The sequence below is a fragment of the Hemitrygon akajei genome, chromosome 6, assembly GCF_048418815.1.
Source record: "Hemitrygon akajei chromosome 6, sHemAka1.3, whole genome shotgun sequence".
NCBI lineage: Eukaryota > Metazoa > Chordata > Chondrichthyes > Myliobatiformes > Dasyatidae > Hemitrygon > Hemitrygon akajei.
This window is the reverse complement of record NC_133129.1, coordinates 80,072,239-80,097,893: the sequence shown is the minus strand read 5'-3', so window position 1 is coordinate 80,097,893 and position 25,655 is coordinate 80,072,239. Positions and strand designations below refer to the sequence as shown.

Sequence of the window (25,655 nt, the reverse complement as noted above, 5' to 3'; positions counted from 1 at the left end):
AGCAGATCAATGGGCCAAATGGTCTACTTCTGCTCCTATGTCTTATTCGTACACCCAATGCATTTATTTAGGTACAACTTCCCAGAAACTATACAGCTAGTCCTAAATTTGAATGGTTTTGCATTGTCCTCTGCACTGCAATTCTCCTACTGGCACAATGGGTTTTCAGCAGTCACACTAGCTCTGCACTCAGCATTGGACCAACAATATATGTCAGTTATAGCTTGTTGTTCAACACCATCCCCTCAATTCTAACCATAAACCTTCAACACCTGGGTCTCTTCCTCTGCAATAAAAATATACCTTTTCAGATCTTAACTGGTGCCTCACCAGTGACCAGCAAAGATTCAGAAATCTTTCACAGGGCTCCAACAACCTCCTCCAATACCTCCCATTGCAGCAGGGAAACATTTCATGAACCCTTCTGTGTATCTATTAAGAAAAATATTTTAAAAGGCAACCTCCTTCTCATGTGGGAATATACTGTGGGTGAGAAGTATTTATTTAAGAACTCACCAATGTCTTCTGTAACTTTTGGTACCCAATTATGCACAAGTTTGCACTGGCTCCTTACATAATATTTTCCACCACCATGTAGAAAGCTTTAGGATCGTGGTACTATTGTGCGTTTTGATCATCTTGTTCTTTCTGGGATATTCATCTTTGTTTTTTTTTGTATGGATTTGGAGAAATCAGAGGTAGGACATCTGGCCCCTTCGACCTGCTCTGACATTCAACACTGTGACCAAGGTGACTTTGGTATCAATTTGACTTTCCCTATGGTCCTTTTAAAACTCAATTCCCCTGCAGTTCTAAAATTATCCCCTTCAATAGCATTTTTTTATTTAAAAGGTTAGAGGATTGAAAGGCTGCACAATCCTGAGGAAAGATATTCCAACTCTCCATTTTAAAAGGATGATCCCACATTCTAAAATAAACTGCCCAGGCAAGAAGTACTGAAACATTATCTCAGCATCAAACCTGCAAAATCCCTTCAATCTTGTTTCAGTAGGAACATCCCCCCCCCCACCAAGCTTTAAAGAATACTGGTCTAACCTACTCAATTTTAAAGTGCTGTAATAGTCTTAAAGTTCTAGGCAATACGACTACATTATTTTAATTTCATTCAAGACTCTCAACTGATGAAGGACTGCCACTTTTCAAGGGCACCACCATAGTGTAGCAGAGAGTTCGGAGTTCAGTCCCAGTGCCCTCAGTAAGGAGTCTGTACATCCTCCTCATGATCTGTGTGGGTTTCCTCCAGGTGCTCCAATTTCCTCCAGCAGTCAAAAGGCATACTGGGTAGTTTAATTGGTCATTGTAAATTGTCCATTGATTAGGTTAGGATTAAACCATGGTTTGCTGGGGTAGTGCTGCTTGAAGGGGGCAGAAGAGCTTACTCTGCACTGTATCACTAAATATTGAATTGCAACCTTATAAAGAAAACTGGGAAAGACACAATCAAAAAATAAACTTATAGAGACACAAAGAAAGTCACTTTCACTTTAATGGCAAATGATTTTTTTTGCAAGGTTAAAAAAAGTACAAAGGCTGGGGTGAAATAACAAGTAGTTTACATTTTTTGATAAATCCTGCTAAAGGGAAGCTTCTGAACCAAATCCCAGTTGTTTATAAAAACCTGCTGGGAATCTCAGTCTGTTGTACGGTATCTATGTAGGGGGGAGGGATGGGTGATGTGGGGAGGGGAGAGTTTACATTTCAGGTCAAGACCCTGCATCAGGACGGAGAATGAAGAGCGAAGGTATCCAGTTTAAAGAGAGGGAGTTGGGGGGGGGGGGGGGGGGCAGAGAGAGTAGGTGAAAGATGCTGAGGAGTGTTGAGACTAAATGGGCCAATGGAACCAAGTAGGGGAGAGGTGGAGCTGAGAAACAAAGGCTAGGGTGATGAGTGGAAAGAAACAAGGAAAATAAAAAGGCAGATGAAGCCAGGACAGCAGAGGGAAACAGATGTTGTAGAGTGATAAGCAGGACACCAAAGAAGTGCTGGAAACATAAGCAGGTTGCCTTTGTGTTTTTATTGCCCCCCCTTCCCTTTCTTCCCCCTCCCCTCGTCTACTTTCACCCAGCATATCCAGCTTGTCTCCCAATTCTACCTTTCCTCTTTATGGCTTAATCTGCTCATTATCCCTCGTTCCTTCTCTGTTCAACCCCTCAGGACTTACAATCTTCCATCCACTCTCAGCCCTGATGTTTGTTCTGAACACAAAGCAGTGACAATTTGCCCCTCAGCACTTCCTTTTCATCCACTCCCTGCTCAACCCGCTGAGTTCCCGTTTAGTTTTATGATCTGCAGTCATGTTCCCAATTAATTAAATCCAGAATACATGACCAGAATTCTGGATTCTAATCAAACAATGTCAAACCTATAATTACTGAACTGCATAAATCAACTAGGCATTGCTGGCATTTTAAAGATGAATTAATACTACATTTCCGACAGTTTTTGCAGTAGGAATTATTTTAAATTAGATGAATTTAGTTTGGATCCCTATTCAAGATTAACGTTTACAGATTCTAATAAACTCAACTTTCGTATGTTACATCTATACATAAAGCTATACAAAAAGATCTATACAATACTTTACATGAAACACCATCTGCTGGTAAACAGAATTTCCTACTTCACAAACAAGAACAGTTAACTGGATTAGATATATGGTCAAAGATAAGTGCAATTAACCTTATGCTAGAACAAGATCTGCTGTATCGCTTATTCTAATGGTTGTCCAACTGCAGATATCAAAAGTGCGTCATGGTCAACAGATTTTTTTTCCTCCGAGTTGCACTTGTGCCATTGGTCCCTATTAAAACATTATTAGTTGTTCCACTCCATTATCTGAGAAAGGATCCAGGGTGACAGAAGATGGTTCTGATTTGGCAAGACATGTCCTTTGAGATGGTTCATCTGAAAATTAGACAAGGAATTAAAATACATACAGGAACAAAAACCATGTTTCTTTTCAGAAAGCTAAGCTTAAAAAGCAGCATTACTAGGGGCAAAAAAATGCAACCAGACACAATTACATTGTGAGTTTAATTTAATGAACAGTGTTGCAACTTAATAACATCACTAATCCTTGCACAACCTGTATGAACATATTAAAGTGATTCATCTGTAGATGATCTGTAACACAAGGTTTAAGTTTCCTTATTAGTCTTGCTGTGACATGGATCAATACTAAAGGGACGCACTCCACTGTGCATCAGAATGGCCTCTTCAGTGGAAAGACAATAGTTATTCTACTTATTTAAAAGGTTAATACCTTAGAAATACCCGTTTCATTTCTGCATTTGCTACAGAGAAAATAAAATGTATTCAAGTGCTGTTTGTAATTTATATCTGCACAGCGGAATTGGGTATATACTGCATAATTCCTTTGAAAGGTAATCGTTTCAAAATACTCTTTGTATGCTTACTCCACGTAAGACAAAAATCGACAATGAAAAGCACCTAAAGTACATAGCTTGACACACACAGTTCAGTTGAAGATAAACAACGTACAGAAATTGCAGGCATGATTCATACAGCCTTTCAAATTAAAAATACCCTAAGACTACATACAGAAAGGAGCTTGCTACAATATTACAGAGAGGATGATGAATTAGAATATATCAAATGCGAGAAAGATGTTAGAAATCCAAAGCAACACATACAAAATGCTGAAAGAACTCAGCAGGCCAAGCAGCATTTGTGGAAAAGAGCAAACAATTGACACTTCGGGCTGAGACCCTTCATCAGGATGGGTCTGAGATTAGACTGTGCCAACATGCCTGGTTTCAGCACGCTGACAGCTTCTCCTGCACTAGAAAATGATACAAGTACATCAGCAATATAGAGATGCCTTATTATATACTGCCATACTTCAGCCTCGAATTCCTTCTCTCCCTCAATAGCCGTCCTCTTAAAGCCATAGATTGCTACAGCTGGTAAGGGACAGTTACCAAATGCAAGAATCTCAAGCAATACTCCAAAATCTCGTTGTCCAGTTTGTGGTCTTGAAATCACAAGAACAATGATCTTCTCTCACTACAAAGCTGTGGAACATTTGTTCGATGTCTGCGATCACTGTAATAGACTCAATCTGAAATGCACGAGGACCCCAAGCACACTCTTATTGAGTTATACCCCCACAAAAGCACATTGTGCAGTGGTATACCTTTGAATTGGACACTTGAATCAGAGACAATTTTGATTTCCTTTTTAACATGAGACTGAGGGACACGAGTCGACCAAGGGCCTGTCAGCTGTTGTTCGGTAGGAGTTTATGTTACAAGTGGAAAGGAAGGGGAACTATCCAACTGTCTGACTCACCTGTGCTAAACTCTGTTTATGATTCGAAGGAAGACCTCATCTTGGATGGATGCTGCCAGCTTATGATCATCCTATGAGCTACAGAAGAAAAGCTTGCCTAAATCTGGTTGAGCAGAGGCAAGTATGTCAGGGTGCTTGGCTTGCTTACCTACAATCTTGTCTTTCATACAGATTCTACTCTCACAGGGTCTAAAATGAATTGGACACCTGTTCTCCAGGACATTAGTCTTGAATGTGCTGACAGTGGGCTGATAAGCACCAACAAGGTGGTCTTCACCCACTGTGAACCACCCCAGATCTAGTCGTTGGGTATAAGGTGCTTTGTCACATACCTTATATTAATGGATGGTGCTTTTGCCAAGCAATAGGAGAACTTGTTTATTTAGCAACACAATACAGAACAGGCCCTCCCTGGCCCTTCGAGCCGCACTGCCCCTGCAACCCCAGTTTAACCCTAACCCGAACAAGAGACAACTTATAATAACCTATTAACCTAACCAGCACGCATGCTGAGCTCACTGACTTCATTAACTTTGCCTCCAACTTTCACCCTGCCCTCAAATTTACCTGGTCCATTTCTGACACCTCCCTCCCCTTTCTTGATCTTTCTGTCTCCATCTCTGGAGACGGCTTATCTACTGATATTTACTATAAGCCTACAGACTCTCACAGCTACCTGGACTATTCCTCTTCCCACCCCGTCTCTTGCAAAGATGCCATCCCCTTCTCGCAATCCTCCATCTCCGCCGTATCTGCTCTCAGGATGAGACTTTTCATTCCAGGACGAAGGAGATGTCTTTCTTTTTTAAACAAAAGGGGCTTCCCTTCCTCCACCATCAACTCTGCTCTCAAACGCATCTCCCCCATTTCCCGCACATCTGCTCTCACCCCATCCGCCCGCCACCCCACTTGGGATAGGGTTCCCCTTGTCCTCACCTACCACCCCACCAGCCTCCGGGTCCAACATATAATTCTCCGAAACTTTTGCCACCTCGAACGGGTTCCCACTACCAAGCACATCTTTCCCTCCCCCACTGTTCTGCTTTCCGCAGGGATCGCTCTTTACACGACTCCCCTTCCATTCGTCCCCCCCATCCCTTCCCACCGATCTCCCTCCTGGTACTTATCCTGGTAAGTGGAACAAGTGCTACACCTGCCCTTACACTTCCTCCCTCACCACCATTCAGTCCTTCCAGGTGAGGCGACACTTCACCTGTGAGTCGGCTGGTGTGGTATGCTGCGCCCAGTGCTCCCGGTGCGGCCTTTTATATATTGGTGAAACCAGATGCAGATTGGGAGACCATTTCGCTGAACACCTACGCTCGGTCCGCCAGAGAAAGCAGGATCTCCCAGTGGCCACACATTTTAATTCCACGTCCCATTCCCATTCTGATATGTCTATCCATGGCCTCCTCTGCTGTCAAAATAAAGCCACACTCAGGTTGGCGGAACAACAGCTTATATTCCTGACGAAGGGTCTCGGCCTGAAACGTTGACAGCGCTTCTCCTTAAAGATGCTGCCTAGCCTGCTGTGTTCTACCAGCATTTTGTGTGTGTTGTTGTTTGAATTTCCAGCATCTGTAGATTTCCTCGTGTAGCTTATATTCCATCTGGGTAGCCTCCAATCTGATGGCACGAACATTGATTTCTCTAAATTTTGTTAATGCCCCTCCTCCCCTTCTTACCCCAATCCCTTATTTATTTATCCCCCCCCTTTTTGTTCTCCATCTCCCTCTGGTGCTCCCCTCCCCCTTTCTTTCTCCCTAGGCCTCCCGTCCCATGATCCTTTCTCTTCTCCAGCTCTGTATCCCTTTTGCCAATCACCTTTCCAGCTCTTAGGTTCACCCCACCCACTCCTGTCTTCTCCTATCATTTCGGATTTCCCCCTCCCCTTCCTACTTTCAAATCTCTTACTATCTTTTCTTTTAGTTAGTCCTGACGAAGGGTCTCAGCCCAAAATGTCGATTGAGATTCTTCCTATAGATGCTGCTTGGCCTGCTGCGTTCCACCAGCATTTTGTGTGTGTAACCTAACCAGCAAGTCTTTGGACTGTGGGAGGAAACTGCAGCACTCAGGGGAAAACCATACGTTCCACAGGGAGGATGCACAGGCTCCTTACAGGTGATTCCACTATTGCATTCCAACATCCTGAGCTGTAATAGTGTTGTGTTACACTATCACAGCACCCAGAATCTCAGCAGAAGAGTCAATTAGGGGATCTTGTCAGGTATGCAGATTTAGGAGTTGGGCTTTTGCCCCTGTTGGTGAGAATCTGGTCATACTTAATGAGGGTTGGAAAAGTGAGCAGACCTCGCCTTCTAATGACACCACAACAAACCCACTGGCTCTTCTTCTGGAAACTTCTGATGCTCCCCATTGTGTTTTTAGAGAGTACAGGGAAACATAACTTTGAATACAGAATATGCAAAAGAATGTTGATTTTGACAATGGCATGTTGCTCTAATCATCTAATATATATGTTTTTTTTTGTTCAGGATGTCTTTTTGGGGAGATGTTGACTAGATACATTTTAAAGCAGGATTTGCCTTTCCGCCATACTTCTGTGTACCTGGAAATGGATACAACCGATGGGTGCCCCGCTGGCTCCCTGCTGGAACCAGTAGTAGCCCAAGGTACTGGTTCAGAGTGAAGTGTTAAAGTGTGCTGGCCACTGTAGTCCTGCTGCTGTAGACCTTGACTGTCAATAACTGGACTATGCGAAAGACATGCTGGCTGTGCGGTGTGGACAGCTTCTCCTTGTAGAGCTAGAGCACTCTTTGTTATAGCCGAAAAGAATTTGGATATATCCTTCCATAAGATGCATTGGCTGTTGTGAGGGCAAAACAGGAATGATTCTGGTCATAGACCCACCCCTGTCCAAGTCACCTGCTGCTTCATACGCCTATGCTTCTGTTGCGGCAACCTCACAATCACGCTCCTCCTTGAGTGCACTTAAAGTAGCCTCTATACATGCTCTCCTCATGTCAATATGAGCTTCTCTATTTGCATTTCAACTTGGGGTTTAGCGCATTCTGCTCTCATTCTTGCTGCCTCAGCTCCTCATGCTGTAGCTATGTTAATTATGGCTTCACTCAAGTGTTACAAAGATGTAATCAATGAGCCGTACTTCTGACCTGACTTCCAGGTCTTGGCAATCGATGTACCTCTGGTTGGAAGCTGGCATTATCATCTATGGTGTTCAGATGCATTTCCAGTCCATAGGCAATGCACCTGGAGACGAGTTACCTTCTCACTCTATTGCCCTTGCAGTGCATCTCTACATAGTTAAACAACTTCCCAAATATCATCCAAGACAGAAGTTTTGCTCAGGGTTTTTAAAAAAGAGATTTCTAACTTGTGAAAATATATTGTTGTTTCAAAGACAAATAAAGAGATAATGAAGATGAATGGCTTTCTACTGTATGCTTCAAATAGAATCTGAATTAACCTGTACAGGAAGTAATGACCACGTAAAATTAACTACACCTCTAGAGGCCATAACAATATCTCCAGCAGATACTTAGTTGCTTATTCAATTTCAAACTTTGGAAGCTGGGGAAACCTTACCTACCAGCAGCATTTTAAGACACAAGAAGAATAGAAATTCTGAAATCTCGGATAAGACAACCTGGAGGAGCAGTGTTTGTCAGTGGGGGAGGTGGAAAGTGGGGAATCCTGATGTGTTGCCATTCAAAACTTCAACAAATTCCTCCCCTCCCCACCAACACACACACACTGCTTGACCCACTGAATTTGTCCAACTAATTACTTGTTGCACTAGCATCATGTCTTCCAATTCTCATTAATGCATAAGCCAAGTTACTCAAATAACCTAGAGTAAAATAAGCAGCAATCACCATGAGTTTTGGATATTGAAGACTGGCAAAAGATCAATCTATTTCTTTTACTTCCATTCCCACCCCCCACTTCAGTACCATTGTTAAATTAACCCCCATAGATTGCCAGCTTCAATATCATCACACATCATATCCCAAGAAAGACGCAATTTTAGGAATTGTCTTAAGTCATGTCTTGTAGATGGCGAAAAATCTGGTCAAAATATGTAATAGGTGATTATATATAGTATGAAACCAAGAACTTTAAATATGGAAATTAAAATTTAAATCTCCAATAGAAACCACCATTGGTGACAGTTATTATTAATGTTACAGGAGTAAATCACCAAGAGCAGGGCACCTAAATATATCCAAAATACAGTACACTTTTTAGTGCAAAATATTTAGCATTTGATCAGAGTGGAAATTTGATGTACAAGGATGATGTTACTTTTTTGAATTAAAAATTCAAAAAAGTAACATCAGGAATGATAGGGTTACTGTATGAGGAATCTCTGGCAGCTCTTGGGCTCTATTCCCTGGAGTTCAGGAGAATGGGGGAGGGGGGAGAATCTCATAGAAACATTCCGAATGTTAAAAATCCTCAACAGATTAGATATGGCAAAGTATTTCCCATGGTAGGGGATTCTAGGACAAGAGGACACGACTTAAGGATTGAAGGACGTCCCTTTAGAACTGAGGTGCAGAGAAATTACTTTAGTCAGAGGGTGGTAAATCTGTGGAATTTATTGCCATGAGCGGCTGTAGAGGCCAAGTCATTGGGTGTATTTAAAGGCAGAGATAGATTTAGGATCTTGATTAGCCAGGGCATCAAAGCAGGGGAGTAGGGATGACTGAAAGAATTAAATCATCCCATGACTGAATGGCAGAGCAGACTCGATGTGCTGAATGACTACTTCTGCTCCTATATCTTATGGTTTAAAAATACCTTTCACATTTAGTGTTGCTTGCGTAAGCTTGTATTGTTTCAAATAGTCTCGTGTTTCAGCTCAAAGAAAACCCTGCAAGGGGACACTGGCAGGGATGGCAGCAGAACAGCAATGGGGGCAATTCAGAAAATGTCGGGTAGATATATCTCAAGGATGAAGAATTATTCTAAAGGGAGAATGAGACCACTGTGAGTGACAAAGGAAATCAAAAACAGCACAAAAGCAAATGAGAGGGCATATAATCTGGCAAAAATTTGTGGGAAGTTAGAGGATTGGGAAGTTCTTAAAAACAAACAGAAGGCAACTAAAAACAAGAAAGGAAAAAAATGAAATATAAAGGTAAACTAGCCAAAAATATCAGAGGAAACCAATTTCCCCCCCAGGGATACCGTTAAAAGAGAAGCAAGGATATTAGACCTCTAGAGAGATCACTTGGTGCTGGTATAAATCCGTTATTTCAGATACCTCAAACTGTGGCTTCTGTACTTCTACTTCATTTGGTCTGCTTCAGCCATTTTCATTATGGATTAACAACCAGGGTCAATAGCCTACCGTAAAGAGTAAAAGAAAGACCAGAGTGGATATTGGACTGCTTGAAAGTGACACTAGAGAGGTAGTAATGAGGGCAAAGGAATGGCAGACAAATTTAATAGGTATATTGCGCCAGTCCTCACCTTGGAAAACGCCAACAGGATGCCAGAAATTAAAGAGGGGATCAAGTTGCAATTATTAAGATGCTTGAGAAGCTAAAAGATTTGAAGATAGATAATTTACCTGGACCAGAATGACTATGTCCCAGGGTTTTGAAAGAGGTAGTTCAAGAGACTGTGGTGGCATTTGTTATGATTATTCACGATTCACCAGCTTCTGGAATAGCTGCAGAGGACTGGAAAATTGTAAATGTCACTCCACTCTTCAAGAAGGAAGAGACAAACAGAAGAAAAGAAATTATATGGCAGTTAGCTTGACTTCAGTGGTTGGGAAGAAGTCCATTAAGGGTGAGGTTTTGGAGTACTTGGAGGTGCATGATAAAGTAAGCCAAAGATTCATGGTTTCCTTAAGGGGAAATCTTGCCCGACAGATCTGTTGGAATTCTGAGGAAATAACAGGCAGGATAGAAAAAGGAGTTGTTTACTTGAATTTTCAGGCGGCCTTTGAAAAGGTGCCGCACATGAGGCTGTTTAACAAGATAATAGCCAATGATATCACAGGAAAGATACTAGCATGGATGGAAGAATGACTGATTGGCAGGGGGGGGGGCAAACAAAGAGGGCTTAGTCTGATTGGCTGCCAGTGACAAGGGGTGATCTGCAGGGGTTCATATTGGGACTGCCTCTTTTCACGGTAAGTCAACAATTCGGATGACATAAATGATGGCTTTGTGGCCAAGTTTGCAGACGATACACGGAGGGTCAGGTAGGCTTGAGGAAACGGAGTCTGCAGAAGCACTTGGAGAGACTGGGAGAATGGGCAAAGAAGTGGCAGATGGAATATGGTGTAGGGAAATGCATTGTCATGTCATTTGGTGGAAGGAATAAAGATGTAAACTACTTTCTAAACAGGGAAAAATCCTCGTGCAGGATTCCCTAAAGGTTAACTTGCATGTTGAATCAGTGGTAAGGAAGGTAAATGCAATGCTAGCATTCATTTTGACAGAACGTGAATACAAGAGCAAGGATGTGATGCTAAAGTTTAATAAAGCATTGGTCAATCTGCACTTGGAGTATCGTGAGCAGTTGTGGGCCTCTTATCTAAAAAAAAGAATGTGCTAGCACTGGAGAGGGTCCAGAGGAGGTTCACAAGAATGCTTCTGAGAATGAAAGGGTTAATAATGAGGAGCACTTGATGGCCCTGGTTACTGAGCTGGTTTAGTAGAACGAGAGGGCACGTGAAAGGTTATTTTTAAATTCAAAAAAGTGTACTGTATTTTGGATATACTTTAGGTGCCCTGCTGTTGGTGATTTACTCCTGTAACATTAACAATGGCTGTTATCAATGGTGGTTTCTATTAGTGACTTTAATTTTATTTTCCATTTTTAAAGTTCTTGGTTTCATTCTATATATAATCACCCATTGCATATTCTGACCAGATTCTTCTCCATCTACAAGACAGAACTTGACAATTCTTGAAATTGCTTCTATCTTGCAATGTGATGTTATTGCCATGGACAGCTGTGGAAGCCAAGTGATTGAATATATTTAAAGCAGAGGTTGACAGGTCCTTGGTTAGTCAGGGCATCAAAAGGTATGGGGAGAAGGAAGGAGAATGTGGTTGAGAGGGATAATAAATTAGCCATGATAGAATGAATGGTGGAACAGACTCAATGGACCAAGTAGCCCAATTCTGCTCCTATGTGTTATGGTCTTAATATAAATTATAGGGATGTTGTTACGAGCAGGTTACATTCAGAATACAGGTTATCACCAACAAATGTTTCTACCACCAATCTTTCCAGCTCAGTCATTAGGTAGGACATTGGAATGAAAGATAAAATCGAGGTGCAAGATCAGAACGCTAATATTATGACTGACACTACATGCAAATAGAGAGTGGAAACAATGCTCAAAATTGATACTATTCACAATTGCAAAGTAGTTACTGACATTATGAAGGACAAGATTTTCAGGAATCTTATCAAAACATTTTTGCCAAAAGTGTTGGAGAGCATAGATAAATCATAGGGGATTCAAAAACAAAGGGACAGCCAACATCTTTAGTATGGGCAAAGTTCCTATCACTGTTCACAACAGGCAAGTATAGTACAAGGAGAATTAGATAATGACCTCTACAGTTGCAATTTTGTTATCATTCCCTCAGTTACACACAAATTTGTGTAGGAATAGCAGTTGAAGGTATTGAGGAGGGAGTAGGAGCAGAAATAGGTGGCAGAGAAGTTCTGTCAATTTTATTCTTTTGGAGATAATTAAATGTTCAACTCAACTCATTCAGGGGAATAATTCTCTTCTGTCAAGGTGTTGACAGTTGTTTCTTAATATTATTTTTGGAGACAATTATAAGCCATGTTAAGGGATTAGAAACAAAAGCAAAATAAATTATCAAGCCTTTTTAAAAATTAAAATTGACATTTGACAATTATCAATACCAGTAAGATCAGAACTACTTATCTGCGGCCATTAAAAACTTATATTACACATACTTACCCTGAAAAGGATTAAGTGGAGAAGGATCAATAAGGTCATCTTGAAGCTCCAAGATATTAAATGAAGAGCTGCCCAAAGAAAAACCAGGTTTTTGAGATCCAAAAGAAACTGGTGAAAGAGCTTTCAAAGATGTTGATTCCCGAGTAAGCAGTTTGCCAGCATTGTCAGCTTCCTCACTTACATAGTCTACTTCACAAGGAAGTTCAGACTTGCACTGATCTTTACTATCAGTGTAATTCTGGAAATTAAAAGCTCCCATATTTTCAGCTAAGTTTATCTTTTCACTTGCATCAGATGCAATAACAGCCAAAGTCCTCTGATGAAGCTGCTCCCATCTATTCTGCAATTTTTTCATATCCAAATGAGGCTCATCCAGCCGATCAACATTGGGACTCATAGTGCTGTTCAGACTGTCATTATTACCAAGGACATCAGGAATCGTCTCCTGCAGAATTCCAAATGTTAGAGAATTCAATGAATCGCGTGGAGTAGTGTTTACATTCTGTGATTGATTCCAAGGTAATGTACTATCCAATTCACATTCAGTATCTAGAGAATTATAGGATTTGGAAGTCTCCGAAGTTTCATTGGTTTTGTACATTTCCATAATGAAACTTTTCGATAATTTCTCCTTTTTAATTGGTGATTTGGAATTTAATTTATCAAGAGACAAAAATCGTTGAGAATGACCAAGATTAATCTCGTCATTGTTTATGAGATTTCCAGAATGTTTATTGGCACCTTCACTAGAACAGAAATCCTGGGAAGCAGAAAATGGAGACAGAAGTTTACCAATCAGCACACCATCTTTATCATTACTTGCAGTTTCACTATTGGAGTTATGCCGCTCATTTTCAGATCCCATATTTGAATAGTCCATTCCTGGGTCTCTGTAATCAAACTGTGCCATACCCAGAGCCCACTTTTCATTTCTGGTGGAAAGATGGTTTGAATTAGCTGTCACTACATCAGGATTGCATGGAATCCTACCCCAGCTTCCTGTTTTATCAATGTCAGTACAGTGAAGTTCAGTCACAGCTGAGGGAGTAGTCTCCTGAAAAGATCCAACCTTTCTATACGCTGCAGATGATGATTCATCAAGTTCCAGCTGAACTGGGTCATTTGCATAGTTAGTCCATTTTGTATGCGTAGACACAGACTCCTGGTGTTTCATTCGCTCAAGTTCAGATTCTTGAACTGCACATCGCCAGCTGTTTCTAATATCTGAAACTATAAAAATAGATTCTTTTTTAAAGAGCTGGAACAGGCAAAAGAAAACAATCAAGCTTGAAAAATTTAAAGATTCTTGCAATGGCAAAGATGGGATTGCAACAGATTAATAACATCAATGCAAAATATTCTTTCTAAGTAATAGTGCTTTGTTATACCAAAAAGCCGCAACTTTCCCCTTAATTCTGTGTAATTCTATTATTTTCAAGTATTTACTTGGCTGCAAAGTTCCAATTTCATTTGACAAACTGTATACGTCACTTAATAGAATTCTAGTTCTGCATACAAATGTAACAAATTAATTGTAGGAAGAGGCAAACAACAAAGTCCATCATTAACAAGTTGGTCTGAATCACCTACTGTATATCTGTTTGTTGCATGTAAATCACACTACACTACAGTGAGAAGTAGCAAAGGACAAAGAATAATCCAATATAATGAGCAGACATTTGTCTCATTTTCTCCATGAATAGATGAAGAAACCTATCCCATCTTTTGATAACAAAGCTTCCTCATCAGGTTTCAAAGTAACTGAAAATGTGACATCTGAAGTACTATTGCATTTCCGCAACTGCATTGCAGTAATAAAATATTTGAAGAATAATTATAGAAAAGAAATGCTGTCAACATTGTTGTAGGCATGTTTGATAAATCAGACTTAAAGTGAACTTACAGAGAACAAAGATGTTGCCTTGTCTAGAATGTTTCCAAAATGAGGATATTAGTAATTTGCTCATGAATGAGGGGTAAGTGAAATAAATTTCTATAATTTTAATGAATGACACAATGGGCTCAAAAGAGCTGCATGATCAACTCTTACTCCAATGTCTTGAATTCTTCCCCTCAACACCACATGGAACGATGAGGAAATGTTGCATTTACAGAGGACACGGAAATTTACACAGTCATAGCTATGTGTGCAAATTTGAATTTCACAGGTACTTTGATAATTTTAATGATTACTGCAATCTTATACTGTAGCTGTAAGTCTACTGACATATAAAAACTTATTACAATTTTTATAACTCAGCAGTAAATGGGAGAGTTACATTTTAAAATGAAACTATTAAGACATACAGAAAACTTACTCAAATTTTCAGGTGTTCTTGGTAGCTCGCTTTGTGTAATGAAGGGACTATTAGACAATGAGAAAATAATACTTTCTTGGACTAGATCTTCCTTTTGAAATACTCCAGATGAATCTTTTGTTACAGTATCTACTACCTGAAGAACAAAACAAAAAACAATCATAATTAAAGTTTAAAGTAAATTTTGTTATCCAAGTACATATAATCACCATATATAACCCTGAAATTCAATTTCTTGTGGGCATAGTCAATAAATCTATAGAATAACCATAACAATCAATGAAAGACCAGACAACTAAACTGGAGTGCAGAAGACAACAAACTGTGCAAATACAAAGAGAATTAATAACAATACAGTAAATAAGCAATAAATATCAAGAGCACGAGATCAAGAGTCCTGAAAGGGAGTCCATTAGTTGTGGGAACATTTCAATGAAGGGGTAAGTGAAGTTATCCTCTTTGGTTCAAGAGCCTGATGGTTGAGGGGCAGTAACTGTTCCTGAATCTGACAGTGTAAAACCTGAGGCTCTTGTATCTTTTTCCTGATGGCAGGAGCATATCCTCCATAGTGGGGGTTCCTATGATGGATGTGACATTTCTTGTAGATGTGCTCAATGGTCGGGAGGGCTTTATCCATGATTCACAGGGCTATATCCACTACTTTTTGTAGGATTTTCCATTCAAGGGCCTTGGTGTTTCCACAGCAGGCTGTGATGCAGCCAGTCAATATATTCTCCAGTACACAGCAAAAGAAGTTTGTCAAAGTTTTAGATGTGCCAAACTTCTAAGGAAGTTGAAGCCCTACCATGTTTCCTTATGTGCTGGGCCCAAGACAGGTCCTCTGAAATAATAACACCTAGGAATTTAAAGTTGCTAACGTTCTCCACCTCTGATCCTCTAAGGACTGGCTCACGGACCTCTGGATTCCTAATTAATATGCAATTCATGTTCATTATTAGGACAAAGCATTAGCAGCCTCTTACATGTAGAAAAACTAATTAAGGGGGTATAGATGAGCATAACTGAGAGAAAGAAAAACAATCACTTTAAGTATTCCAATGGTAACTAGTGAAATAGATATTTTTGATTATGTTCTAAAAAAATTGAACCGTGCATGGAGCTAGAGGACGATGATGAGGTCTTAAATGAGTATTTCCAAAGATTAGTTATTTAGACCTTTGCTTTATTGATATTTTGATGACTATTTAGTAATGAACATGAATTTACTTTGTACTTTTGAACTTTCAGAATCTGCTAGTGCCACAAAATTTTGATTTATATTAAACAGTAAGAAATATGCATAAACTTAATGAAGTTTTATTTGCAACTTTGCAGGGTTTTAACAAGTCTATACACATGTATAGCTTTCGTTTACCTACTGTAAAAGATATACAACAGATTCACTGGATAGATTCTTGGGATGAAGGAATTAGTCCAAATAATGTGAGTAGTGAGCTGGGTCTAAACTCTAGAATAAATTTACAAAAATGAAATGTGATCCTACTCTAAGATTTTGAAAGGTACAAACAGGCTACTTTGTCAAGAATTCAGAAGTGTCTACAACTAGGAAGCATGTTCTCAGGGGTAAGGGATTAACTAATAAAACTGATGCCATTAGAACAATTTAATGTACAAGGCTGTGAATCTCTGCACTGTAGATACTTAATTGTTGGGTATAATCAAAATCAAGATCAACTGGTTTTAAGGCACCAACTGGGGTATCAAAAGATGGGGTAAAAATAAGCACATGAGGATAAAGAAGGAGATCAGCATGTTGAATGTGAAGAAAACATAAGGTACTACATGCCTTATTCTTGCTTGTTAGGCAGATAGCAAATGTTCAGAACTAGCAGAATAAACAAAGTAAATACAAAATAAAGCATTGTGGAAAGAACTAGGAGAAAAAAATACATTAAATAGAACAGAAATGTAGAATTACACATAAACCTTTGAAGATGGTGGCACAAATTCATAATATAAAAGTCTATCAAAATGAAACGTGTATTATCATTAGATTTATCAAAAGTGACAGAATCCAGAAGGAGGTTATGGAAATTTGTATTAAAAACTACTGGTTGAACTGTAGCCATATTCAATTCCAGTTAGCATGATTTAGGATCAATGCCCAGAAGATGTGTTATTACTCCAGGCACAAAGAGATTCATCGATAGAAAGGCAAAATTACTGACTACTCCATCAGTATAAGTTAAGGCTCTGTGTAATAAGACATTTCTTTAGTGATCTTAAATAGAAATTATTTCAATTAACAGTAAAAATTACAAATAAAAGGCATTAATTTAAGCAAAAAGAAACAATGTACCCATGATTATGCTTTTAATGTAAAGAAGGGTCAAATAACCCAGTTTTAATAGCAATAATCTAAAAGAAGATGGTCACATTCCTGAAAAAGGAAAAAAAATGTACAGATATAGTACAGGACTGCAGATACTGGAATGTAAAGATCTGTTTTTAAAAAAGAAAAAATGTCTAATGGATAAGAACAAGGGTATACTTTTAATTATAGTTCTTGAATGAACCAACACAAGTACAAAAATCAAAATAAAAATTTGTTCTGCTGTGCAGCTTGCATAAGAAAGCATTACATACCTCTTCAGCCAACTGGTCAACATTCTTTTGATATGGTTCATTTCCTTTAAAAATACTCCCTTTAGGCTTATTCAAAAGTGGTGGACTTTGATCTTTGTCCTTATGCCATGTTTCCATTTTATCAACGTATGAACTCTCCAATCTACTTTCAAGAGGCTGCCCCATTGCCAATGGTACTTCAATTGATTCCTGAGGAAAAAGCACTTTTTTAATTGAGTTAAATAGTAGCAGTAAAAAAAAAGACAATTTGTATGGCTTGCAAAATAGCATTTTATAAAAGAATTTGTCATATCTCATTTGCAAATATAACAAAGGTATCTTACCTCTGTAAAACATGAAGAACTAACTTGCTCATTTAGTTTTCTGATAGAAGGGGTGAAGCTGCAAAATCAAAAGCTTGAATTAAAAGAATGAATTAACAATTTCAATTAAATTATAAGATTAAAATGTGCACAGATGCATAATGTTCAAGCTAAGACACTTTGATTAACAACATTTCCATGAATGGTACCAAATTTTCAATCCACCTCCAGTCCACCTCACTCAATTCCAGCTCAGATGTCTTTGCTTGCTTTATAAATGCTAATTAACACTGATTGGTAGCCTTGCAACATGGAGGTCACAATTAGTGCAGCTTTGTGCAAAGCATTAAATTCTCTTCCATACCAGTGATTCAATTAATTATGCAGCTATCCTAATCCTCAGTTTCATATTTTCCATTCCAATGTTTAGTTAGCAAAACAAAACAAGTAACACTCACAACTCTGATCAAAATCAACCTTCCACTACTTCATTCCATTACTAAGTTAGCAACCATACTTCTCACAGCTGGATTTTCACTATTCATCCGAACTGAATAAATGACCTTCATTTGACCCTTATCTACATAAACTGGATTGTATCAATTCTGAGCCCAAAACAAAGCACATTATTCTTGTCATTTTTTCCCCTTCCATCAACATCTCCTGGTGCACCAGTACAATTTTTGAACTGAATTGACTATATCCTTCACATACACAAGTAATAATCCTATGTTAAGTCTCTATCTAAATTTGCCATCATAGTTATTTATAATAAATAGAACAGTCAATGTAACATACAAAAACACTCAAATCAGTGAGAGTTAATCAGTCTGATGGCCTGGTGGAAGAAGTTGTCCCGGACCCTGTTGCTCCTGGCTTTTATGCTGTGGTACCGTTTCCCAGATGGTAGCAGATGGAAGAGACTGTGGTTGGGATGACTCAGGTCCAAAATGATCCTTCAGGCCCTTTTATCACAATTGTCTTTGTAAATGTTCTGAATTATGGGAAGTTCACAACTACAGATGTCCTGGGCTATCTGTAAAACTCCCTGCAGAATCCTGCGATTCAGGGAGGTACTGTTCCCATACCAGGCTTGATGCAGCCAGTCAGGATGCTCTCAACTGTGCCCCTGTAGAAAGTTCTTATGATTTGGGGGCCCTTACTAAACTTCCTCAACTGTCTGAGGTGAAAGAGGAGCTGTTGTGCCTTTTTCACCACACAGCCGGTGTGTACAGACCACGTGAGGTCCTCGGTGATGTGGATACCAAGGAACTTAAGCTGTTTACCCTCTCAACCCCAGATCCATTGACGTCAATAGGAGTTAGCCTGTCTCCATTCCTGTTACTACCAACCACTTAACCTGCACTTCCTCCCCCACTACTCCCGGCTTGCTGCTTTTACTCAATACTTCATTAAAATCAGCAACTAAGATGAAAAATACTATCCCTCTCTGCCACCACATGCTAAGTAAAACCTTCCTTTGTGAATAATCTAAATAGCGATGGGCAACAGAACACACTTGTAACAGAAGTTTGACATCAATTTTTTGTTTGCCCCGTATCTGTCCACTCCGATTTCTCTCAAGTCGACTTGGTCATCAAAAGGCTCATTTTATTCTAGGGAGATATTAGTGACAACTAGAGTAAATTTGGCTCTAGCCGTGTATCAGTCTCCCAAGCATTAAAAACAATAAATGGTAGAAAATCATTCAGCTCAAGTCAGTTGCCCATGTTACACTATCAAAAAACATAGTGAGATGCACTTTGCAACTTGTAGTGAAATTTCCTTTGTGTCAAAAAAATATCAAATTACTTTCTAATGTGTCACAGTTAACGTGCAACAAAAATCAAGCCATATTTTCTGCCTCCCACCGCAATCTGGTTTAAAAGTAGTTACATTCAGTTGCTAAGATAGTTTCAATTTAGTTAGAGAAAGACAATAACTTACATTCTATAGCTAAGTAATCCCATGGTTAATTTGGTTGGAATCTGCGATGCTGTCAATATCTGGTTCCAAGGTTTAAACTTTCCAAACCCATTTCTATATAATACAATACTCCCCTGTGTGCTCTTTTGTCCTTCATTCAATACAAACTAACGGTAGCTTGTTTTCCCTTCTTTCCCCAAAATAGTATTTAGACTGAATTGTTTCTGTTTCCACAAAGGCTCCAGTCCCTCTGTGCTGCAACTCCACCCTCTTGAACTCCTGTGATTTTCATCAGACCACCATTACCTACACACCCATACTTGGAGCAACTCATCACATCACAGATAGAAGAGCCCCTCTTCAACTTCTGGACTACATTAAACAGTACTGACTCAGCAGCTAGACATGCCATCAATTAAAAGGATGGTCAATACAAATATGGTATCTTTGACAAAACAACTGTGTGACTCCACCACATAAAGAAAAAGGGGAACTAACCATACATCAGTCCAAAAAAAAAGACAAATGCCTTCTTTGCCAAGATACTTTTTGAAATGTACCTCAATAATAGATTGAATACTTTGAGAAAATGACAGACAAAATTGGCAAGATAAAAATAGATTCAAATTGTTTGAGCTAGTTTTTAAAATCCAAATAATTATTTTCAATTGAGTAAAAAAAGTCAAAAACCTAACTCAAGGAGCAATAATGTAATCTACTAACATTAACACATAGCCAATGCAGAAATTTGTTCAAAATGCTTAACCAGTATAAACAAAATTCTTATTGCTCAAAAAATGTAAGTTCTAGCACTGTACAATAAAAATGTTCCAAGATGAAAGCTACAACTAGAACAATCAAGATCTCCACACTTCAATAGATTCAAATAAAAATCTCAAATTTAAATGCAATTGAGTATACCTACCATTCTGAACACTGAAGTTTTGACGTGCTTAGATCATTGGCGTCATTTGAAATGCTCAAGATACCAGCATCATCTCTTTCAGAAGATTTTGTACAGGATTCTTCAAGCCCTGCCCAAAATACAGAAGTATTAGGCTGTTCTTTTTGATTTTTATAAGTGACTTAGTTAATGAAGTAGAAGAGTGGGTTAGCAAACTTGCAGATGACGAAGGTTAAAGGAGCTATGGATAGTATAGAAGAAAAAATTAATAAAGAGCTTTGCTTTAAAATCAATTTTAAGGAGCAAGACATTTCTTTTTAGCATTGTCTGAACTCACCTGAAAGTGTTGCAGAGTGTGAATAAAATATACTGCTTTTATAAGCTTCTTCTGAAGCAGGCTCAAATGATAAAGTTGGCATGGTCGGTAGAAGATCAAGGACCTTTTAAAAAAAACATTAATTATGAAGCTGATGGAATGCTACTTCTACACCTCAAACTAAATCAAGGCACACAAAGGATATTTGAAGGCAATATGATCAGAACGATTTTTTAAATTCATTTGACATTACTGACAATTTTACTATTTAACACCAGCTGCATCAAAATTTGAGGCTGCTAAATGTCAACCATATTAGTCACATGTGACTCCTGAGACTCCTGTACCTTCTACCTGATGGCAGTGGCAAGGGAAGAACGTGACCTGGTGGCAGAGATCCCTGATGATGGATGATGGTTTCTGAGACAATGCTCCATGCAGATGTGCTTAACGGTGGTGAGTGTTTGACTCATGATGGACTGGGCCATATCCACTACTATTTATACGATTTTTCAATTCAAGGGCACTGGTGTATTCATACCAAGCCATGATGCATCCAGCCAATATGTTCTCCACCACACAGCTACAAAAGTTTGTCAAAGCTTTAGATTCAGCATGGCATCTTCACAAACTCCTAAGGAAGTAGACGTGATGCCGTGCTTTATTCATAATTACACTTGCATGCTGGGCCCAAGAATGGTCCTCCAAAATGTTATAATGTTATCACTGAGGAAATTAAATTTGATGACCTTCTCCACCTTAGATCCCTGATGAAGACTGGCTCACTGAGCTCTTGTCTTCTTCCTCCTCCTGAAGTCAATAATCAGCCCTTGGTCTTGCTGACATTTGAGTAAAAGGTTGTTGTTTTAGTACCACTCAGTCAAGATTTTCAGTTTCCCTTCTGCATGCTGATTCATCACCACATTTGATTCGTCATTATAGTGGTGTCATCAGCAAACTTAAATATGGCACTGGAGCTGTGATTAGCCACACTATAAGTGTAAAGTGAGTAGAGCAGGGGGCTAAGTATACAGCCTTGTGGCGCACATGTGCTGATGGAGATTGTGGAAGAAATGTTGTTGCCAATCTGAACTAACTGGGGTCTGCAAGTAAGGAAATCAGGGATCCAATGCATGAGGTGGTATTGGCCTCATAGTGTTAAATGCCAAGCAGTAGTCAATAAAGAACATTTTGATGTATGCATCTTTGCCGTCCAGAAGTTCCAGGGCTAAGTGAAGAGCCAATGAAATGGCATGTTCTGTGGACCAGCTGTGCTGGAGTGGATCCAAATCCTCTCAGGAAGGAGTTGATATGTTTCATCACCAGCATCTCAAAACACTTCAATACTGTGGATGCAAGACATACTGGACGACTGCCATTGAAGCGGGTTACCACATTCTTCTGAGGCATCGGTATTATTGAAACCTGCTTGAAGTGGGTACCTCAGACTGCTGAAGCGAGAAGTTAAAGATCCCAGCGAATACTCCAGCTAGTTGATCAGTGCAGGTCTTTAACTCCAAAGTTTTCCCATACAAAGTGATTTTCTCTCGTAAATAACTTTCCTGTACAGGATCAGGTTTGATTTTTTTCTACTCCTGTGAGACCCACACAATTACGTCTACCGATTAGGGTTCATCAGTGAAATTTATTATTGTGTTAATTAATCAAAACTGAAGTCTTAACTTTCCCAGAATGGCAAATATTTAGCGAAAGAGTCTACTCACAGGATATTTTTTCCTCATTGGGGAAAATCCTGTTCTATGCAAATACTGCTCCCATTTCTTGTCCCATGTGCTTTCCATTTTGGCTATTGATTGTTTCACAGAGGGAACTACTTCTTGTGTTATCTTCTGGCTGTGAAAAGAATTATACAAAACTAAGGAAAATCTAGCAGTTAAGTAAAATAGAGAAATAATATTTTCTATCGCATGCTGAAGTCTTTCAAGAATTCTTATATACATGAAATCAATGATTCTAATGCTTGGATTTGCAAATGTGAACCAGCTGTAAAAAAAAAGTAGAAAGAAAAACCTTAATGACCACCTCTAAATAATAAAATATTAAAATATCCCAAACCAGGAATTTTTCCATTTACTATGCAACAAAAATCACTCAAATTACATTAAGAAACTGTTACAGAAGTAGTACAATTTGAAGGCAATGTAATATAGTAATGATTTTAGTAAATACCAGAATGACAATTTCAATGTTAACAACATGAAGATGGACAGACATGCTTAACAGATCTGGGGGAAAACAAACTGCCGGGGGGGGGGGGGGGGGGGGAAGAAGAGGAGTAATTGTTTGTTTTATTGTTGCAATTCAAGAAACATTTACTTTCAGTAATAATTTTCTAACTAAACTCAGGGAAGTTGTACAAGAGGTGATTGAAATGCTCGTGGCCCAAGGCATAAGAAGTCAATTTTAGAAAAACTACTGCGTCCGGTGCGGCCTTTTATATATTGGAGAGACCTGACGCAGACTGGGAGACCGTTTCGCTGAACACCTACGCTCAGTCCGCCAGAAAAAGCAGGATCTCCCAGTGGCCACACATTTTAATTCCACGTCCCATTCCCATTCTGATATGTCTATCCATGGCCTCCTCTATTGTCAAAATGAATCCAAACTCAGGTTGGAGGAACACCACCTTATATACCGGCTGGGTAGCCTCCAACCTGATGGCATGAACATTGACTTCTCTAACTTCCGTTAATGCCCCTCCTCCCCTTCTTACGCCATCCCTGACATTTTTAGTTGTTTGCCTGTTCTCCATCTCCCTCTGGTGTTACCCCCCTCCTTTCTTTCTCCCGAGGCCTCCCGTCCCATGATCCTTTCCCTTCTCCAGCTCTGTATCACTTTCACCAATCACCTTTCCAGCTCTTAGCTTCATCCCACCCCCTCCGGTCTTCTCCTATCATTTCGCATTTCACCCTCTCCCCACTACTTTCAAATCTCTTACTATCTTTCCTTTCGGTTAGTCCTGACGAAGGGTTTCAGCCCGAAACGTCGACAGCGCTTCTCCCTATAGATGCTGCCTGGCCTGCTGTGTTCCACCAGCATTTTGTGTGTGTTGTTGTTTGAATTTCCAGCATCTGCAGATTTCCTCTTGTTTAGAAAGCCTAGCACGTTTATTTTTCAACATAGTCCCTTCCTGGGGGGCGTCACGTGATGACGTAGGGTCGAGACTTTGGGAATCCAGCTCCCTCGTAAAAAGTAATGAAATAGGGTTTAAATGAAGAAGAGTTAACAAATATCTACTAGAAACTATTTATAAGTAACTCAGGATTATCTTTTGATATGGTTCCTAAACCGAAACAGAAGAAAGCTACTACTTCCAAAACTGCGCAAATCGGCGGGAAAAAAGACCTAACCGTCTCGGCGAAGCCTCGGACTCAAGTTGGATCTCCTCCCGGCGAAGTGCATGGCACTTCTGATGATGCGGGACAGGAAGTTGCAGCAATGTCGGTGGTCTCTAAGAAGAAACAGCAAGAACAACGCATGCGCGAAAGTATGCATGAACAGATATTAACAAAACTACAAATCCCAATTACGGCTGGAAGTGAAACTGGAAGTGAATCGGAAGTGGAATCAGACTCTTTGGGAAATTCAGAGGAAGAAGAAGAGGAAAAGAAGGAAGAGATTAAAGGAGACATAAAAGATATCCTAATATATATTATGAATGAATTAAAAGCTATAAGAAGGATGCAGAATAAACTCAATAATGTGGTGGAAAAACAAAAGAAGATGGATAATAAAGTTAAAGAGATGGAAGTAAAATTGGAAGAAAACACTGAAAGAATAGATAAGATAGAAGAGAATAATCTTGCCTGGACAATAGAAAGAAAACGGATGTTGGAAAAAATAGATGCGCTTGAAAACTCTAGTAGACGAAATAATATCAAAATTCTTGGTCTTATGGAAGGTACAGAGGGAGAAAATCCAATAAAATTCTTTCAAGAATGGATTCCGAAAATGTTGGAAATGAAAGAAGGAAGCCAAGTAATTGAAATTGAAAGAGCACACAGAGCTTTAAGACCAATACCTCAACAAGATCAATTTTGATAAAATGTTTAAGGTACCAAGATAAAGAAATGATCTTGAAGGCAGCTATTCAAGGTGCTAAAAAGAGAAATGGGCCATTGATAATAGGAGGGAAAAGAGTTTTTTTTTATCCAGACATAAATTACGATCTTCTGAAGAGGCGGAAGGAATTTAATCCAGTGAAAAAATCTTTATGGGAAAAGGGCTATAAATTTTTATTGAGCTATCCAGCAAAATTGATAATTTTCCTGGATAACGAAGAAAGATTTTTCGTTGACTACCGGAAAGCAGAGAAATTTGTACAAGAATTACCTGATGTCCACGAAGAAGTAAAGAATTATAGAAATGAAATGGACTAATGATGAAGACTGAAACAAGGTTGGACTTGACTGACATTTATAAAAAAAATAGTTGAGGAGTATTAATTGGGAGTAGAGACATTAATTATTTTCTTTTTTTTCCTTCACTAATGTATTTTTTTTTGTGGGGGAGCTGGAAGAGCTCCTGATCGATGGCTGCGAGTTTCACGTGTACAATCATGGCGATTGCCATGGGGGGGGGTAATGTTGTGTTCTTTTTATTCGCAACATTAGTGGGGGGGTACTTTGTTTTTTTTTCTTATATATTAGTTATCTTTCTTCTATTTTTCTTCTTTTTTGCCTGGATGGTTGGGGAGAAACTCACAGCAACATGGAGAATTTTAAAGAGTTCCCAAGGTATTATGAATGATTACTTTACTTAATTTTTTAAGTTTTAATGTTAATGGAATTAATGGACCTGTGAAAAAAAGTTTTAACATATATTAAGAAAATGAAAGTAGATATAGCTTTTTTTTTTACAAGAAACACATTTAACAGAAACAGAACATAAGAAATTAAAGAGGGATTGAGTTGGAAATGTCATTGCAGCTTCATTTAATTCAAAATCGAGAGGAGTTGCAATTTTGGTTAATAAATCTTTA

General features: G+C 39.1%; 1 protein-coding gene and 1 non-coding gene across 2 annotated transcripts in view; both read right to left on the bottom strand.

The window, feature by feature from the left end:
* Nucleotides 1-1,488: 1,488 nt before the first annotated feature.
* The window catches only part of haus6 (HAUS augmin-like complex, subunit 6), a 61,210-nt gene continuing 37,043 nt past the window's right edge, over nt 1,489-25,655 (bottom strand). Inside the window, exons 10-17 of the mRNA XM_073048662.1 lie at nt 22,378-22,507; nt 20,675-20,777; nt 20,359-20,467; nt 17,529-17,586; nt 17,206-17,394; nt 14,599-14,734; nt 12,281-13,510; nt 1,489-2,925 (exon numbers count right to left, since the gene is read on the bottom strand). Of these exons, the coding sequence (XP_072904763.1) occupies nt 2,825-2,925; nt 12,281-13,510; nt 14,599-14,734; nt 17,206-17,394; nt 17,529-17,586; nt 20,359-20,467; nt 20,675-20,777; nt 22,378-22,507 (2,056 nt within the window). The 3' untranslated portion in view covers nt 1,489-2,824. The remainder of the gene's footprint in view (nt 2,926-12,280; nt 13,511-14,598; nt 14,735-17,205; nt 17,395-17,528; nt 17,587-20,358; nt 20,468-20,674; nt 20,778-22,377; nt 22,508-25,655) is intronic.
* On the bottom strand, nt 19,052-19,183 carry LOC140729881 (small Cajal body-specific RNA 8). Its single transcript, XR_012099424.1, has one exon.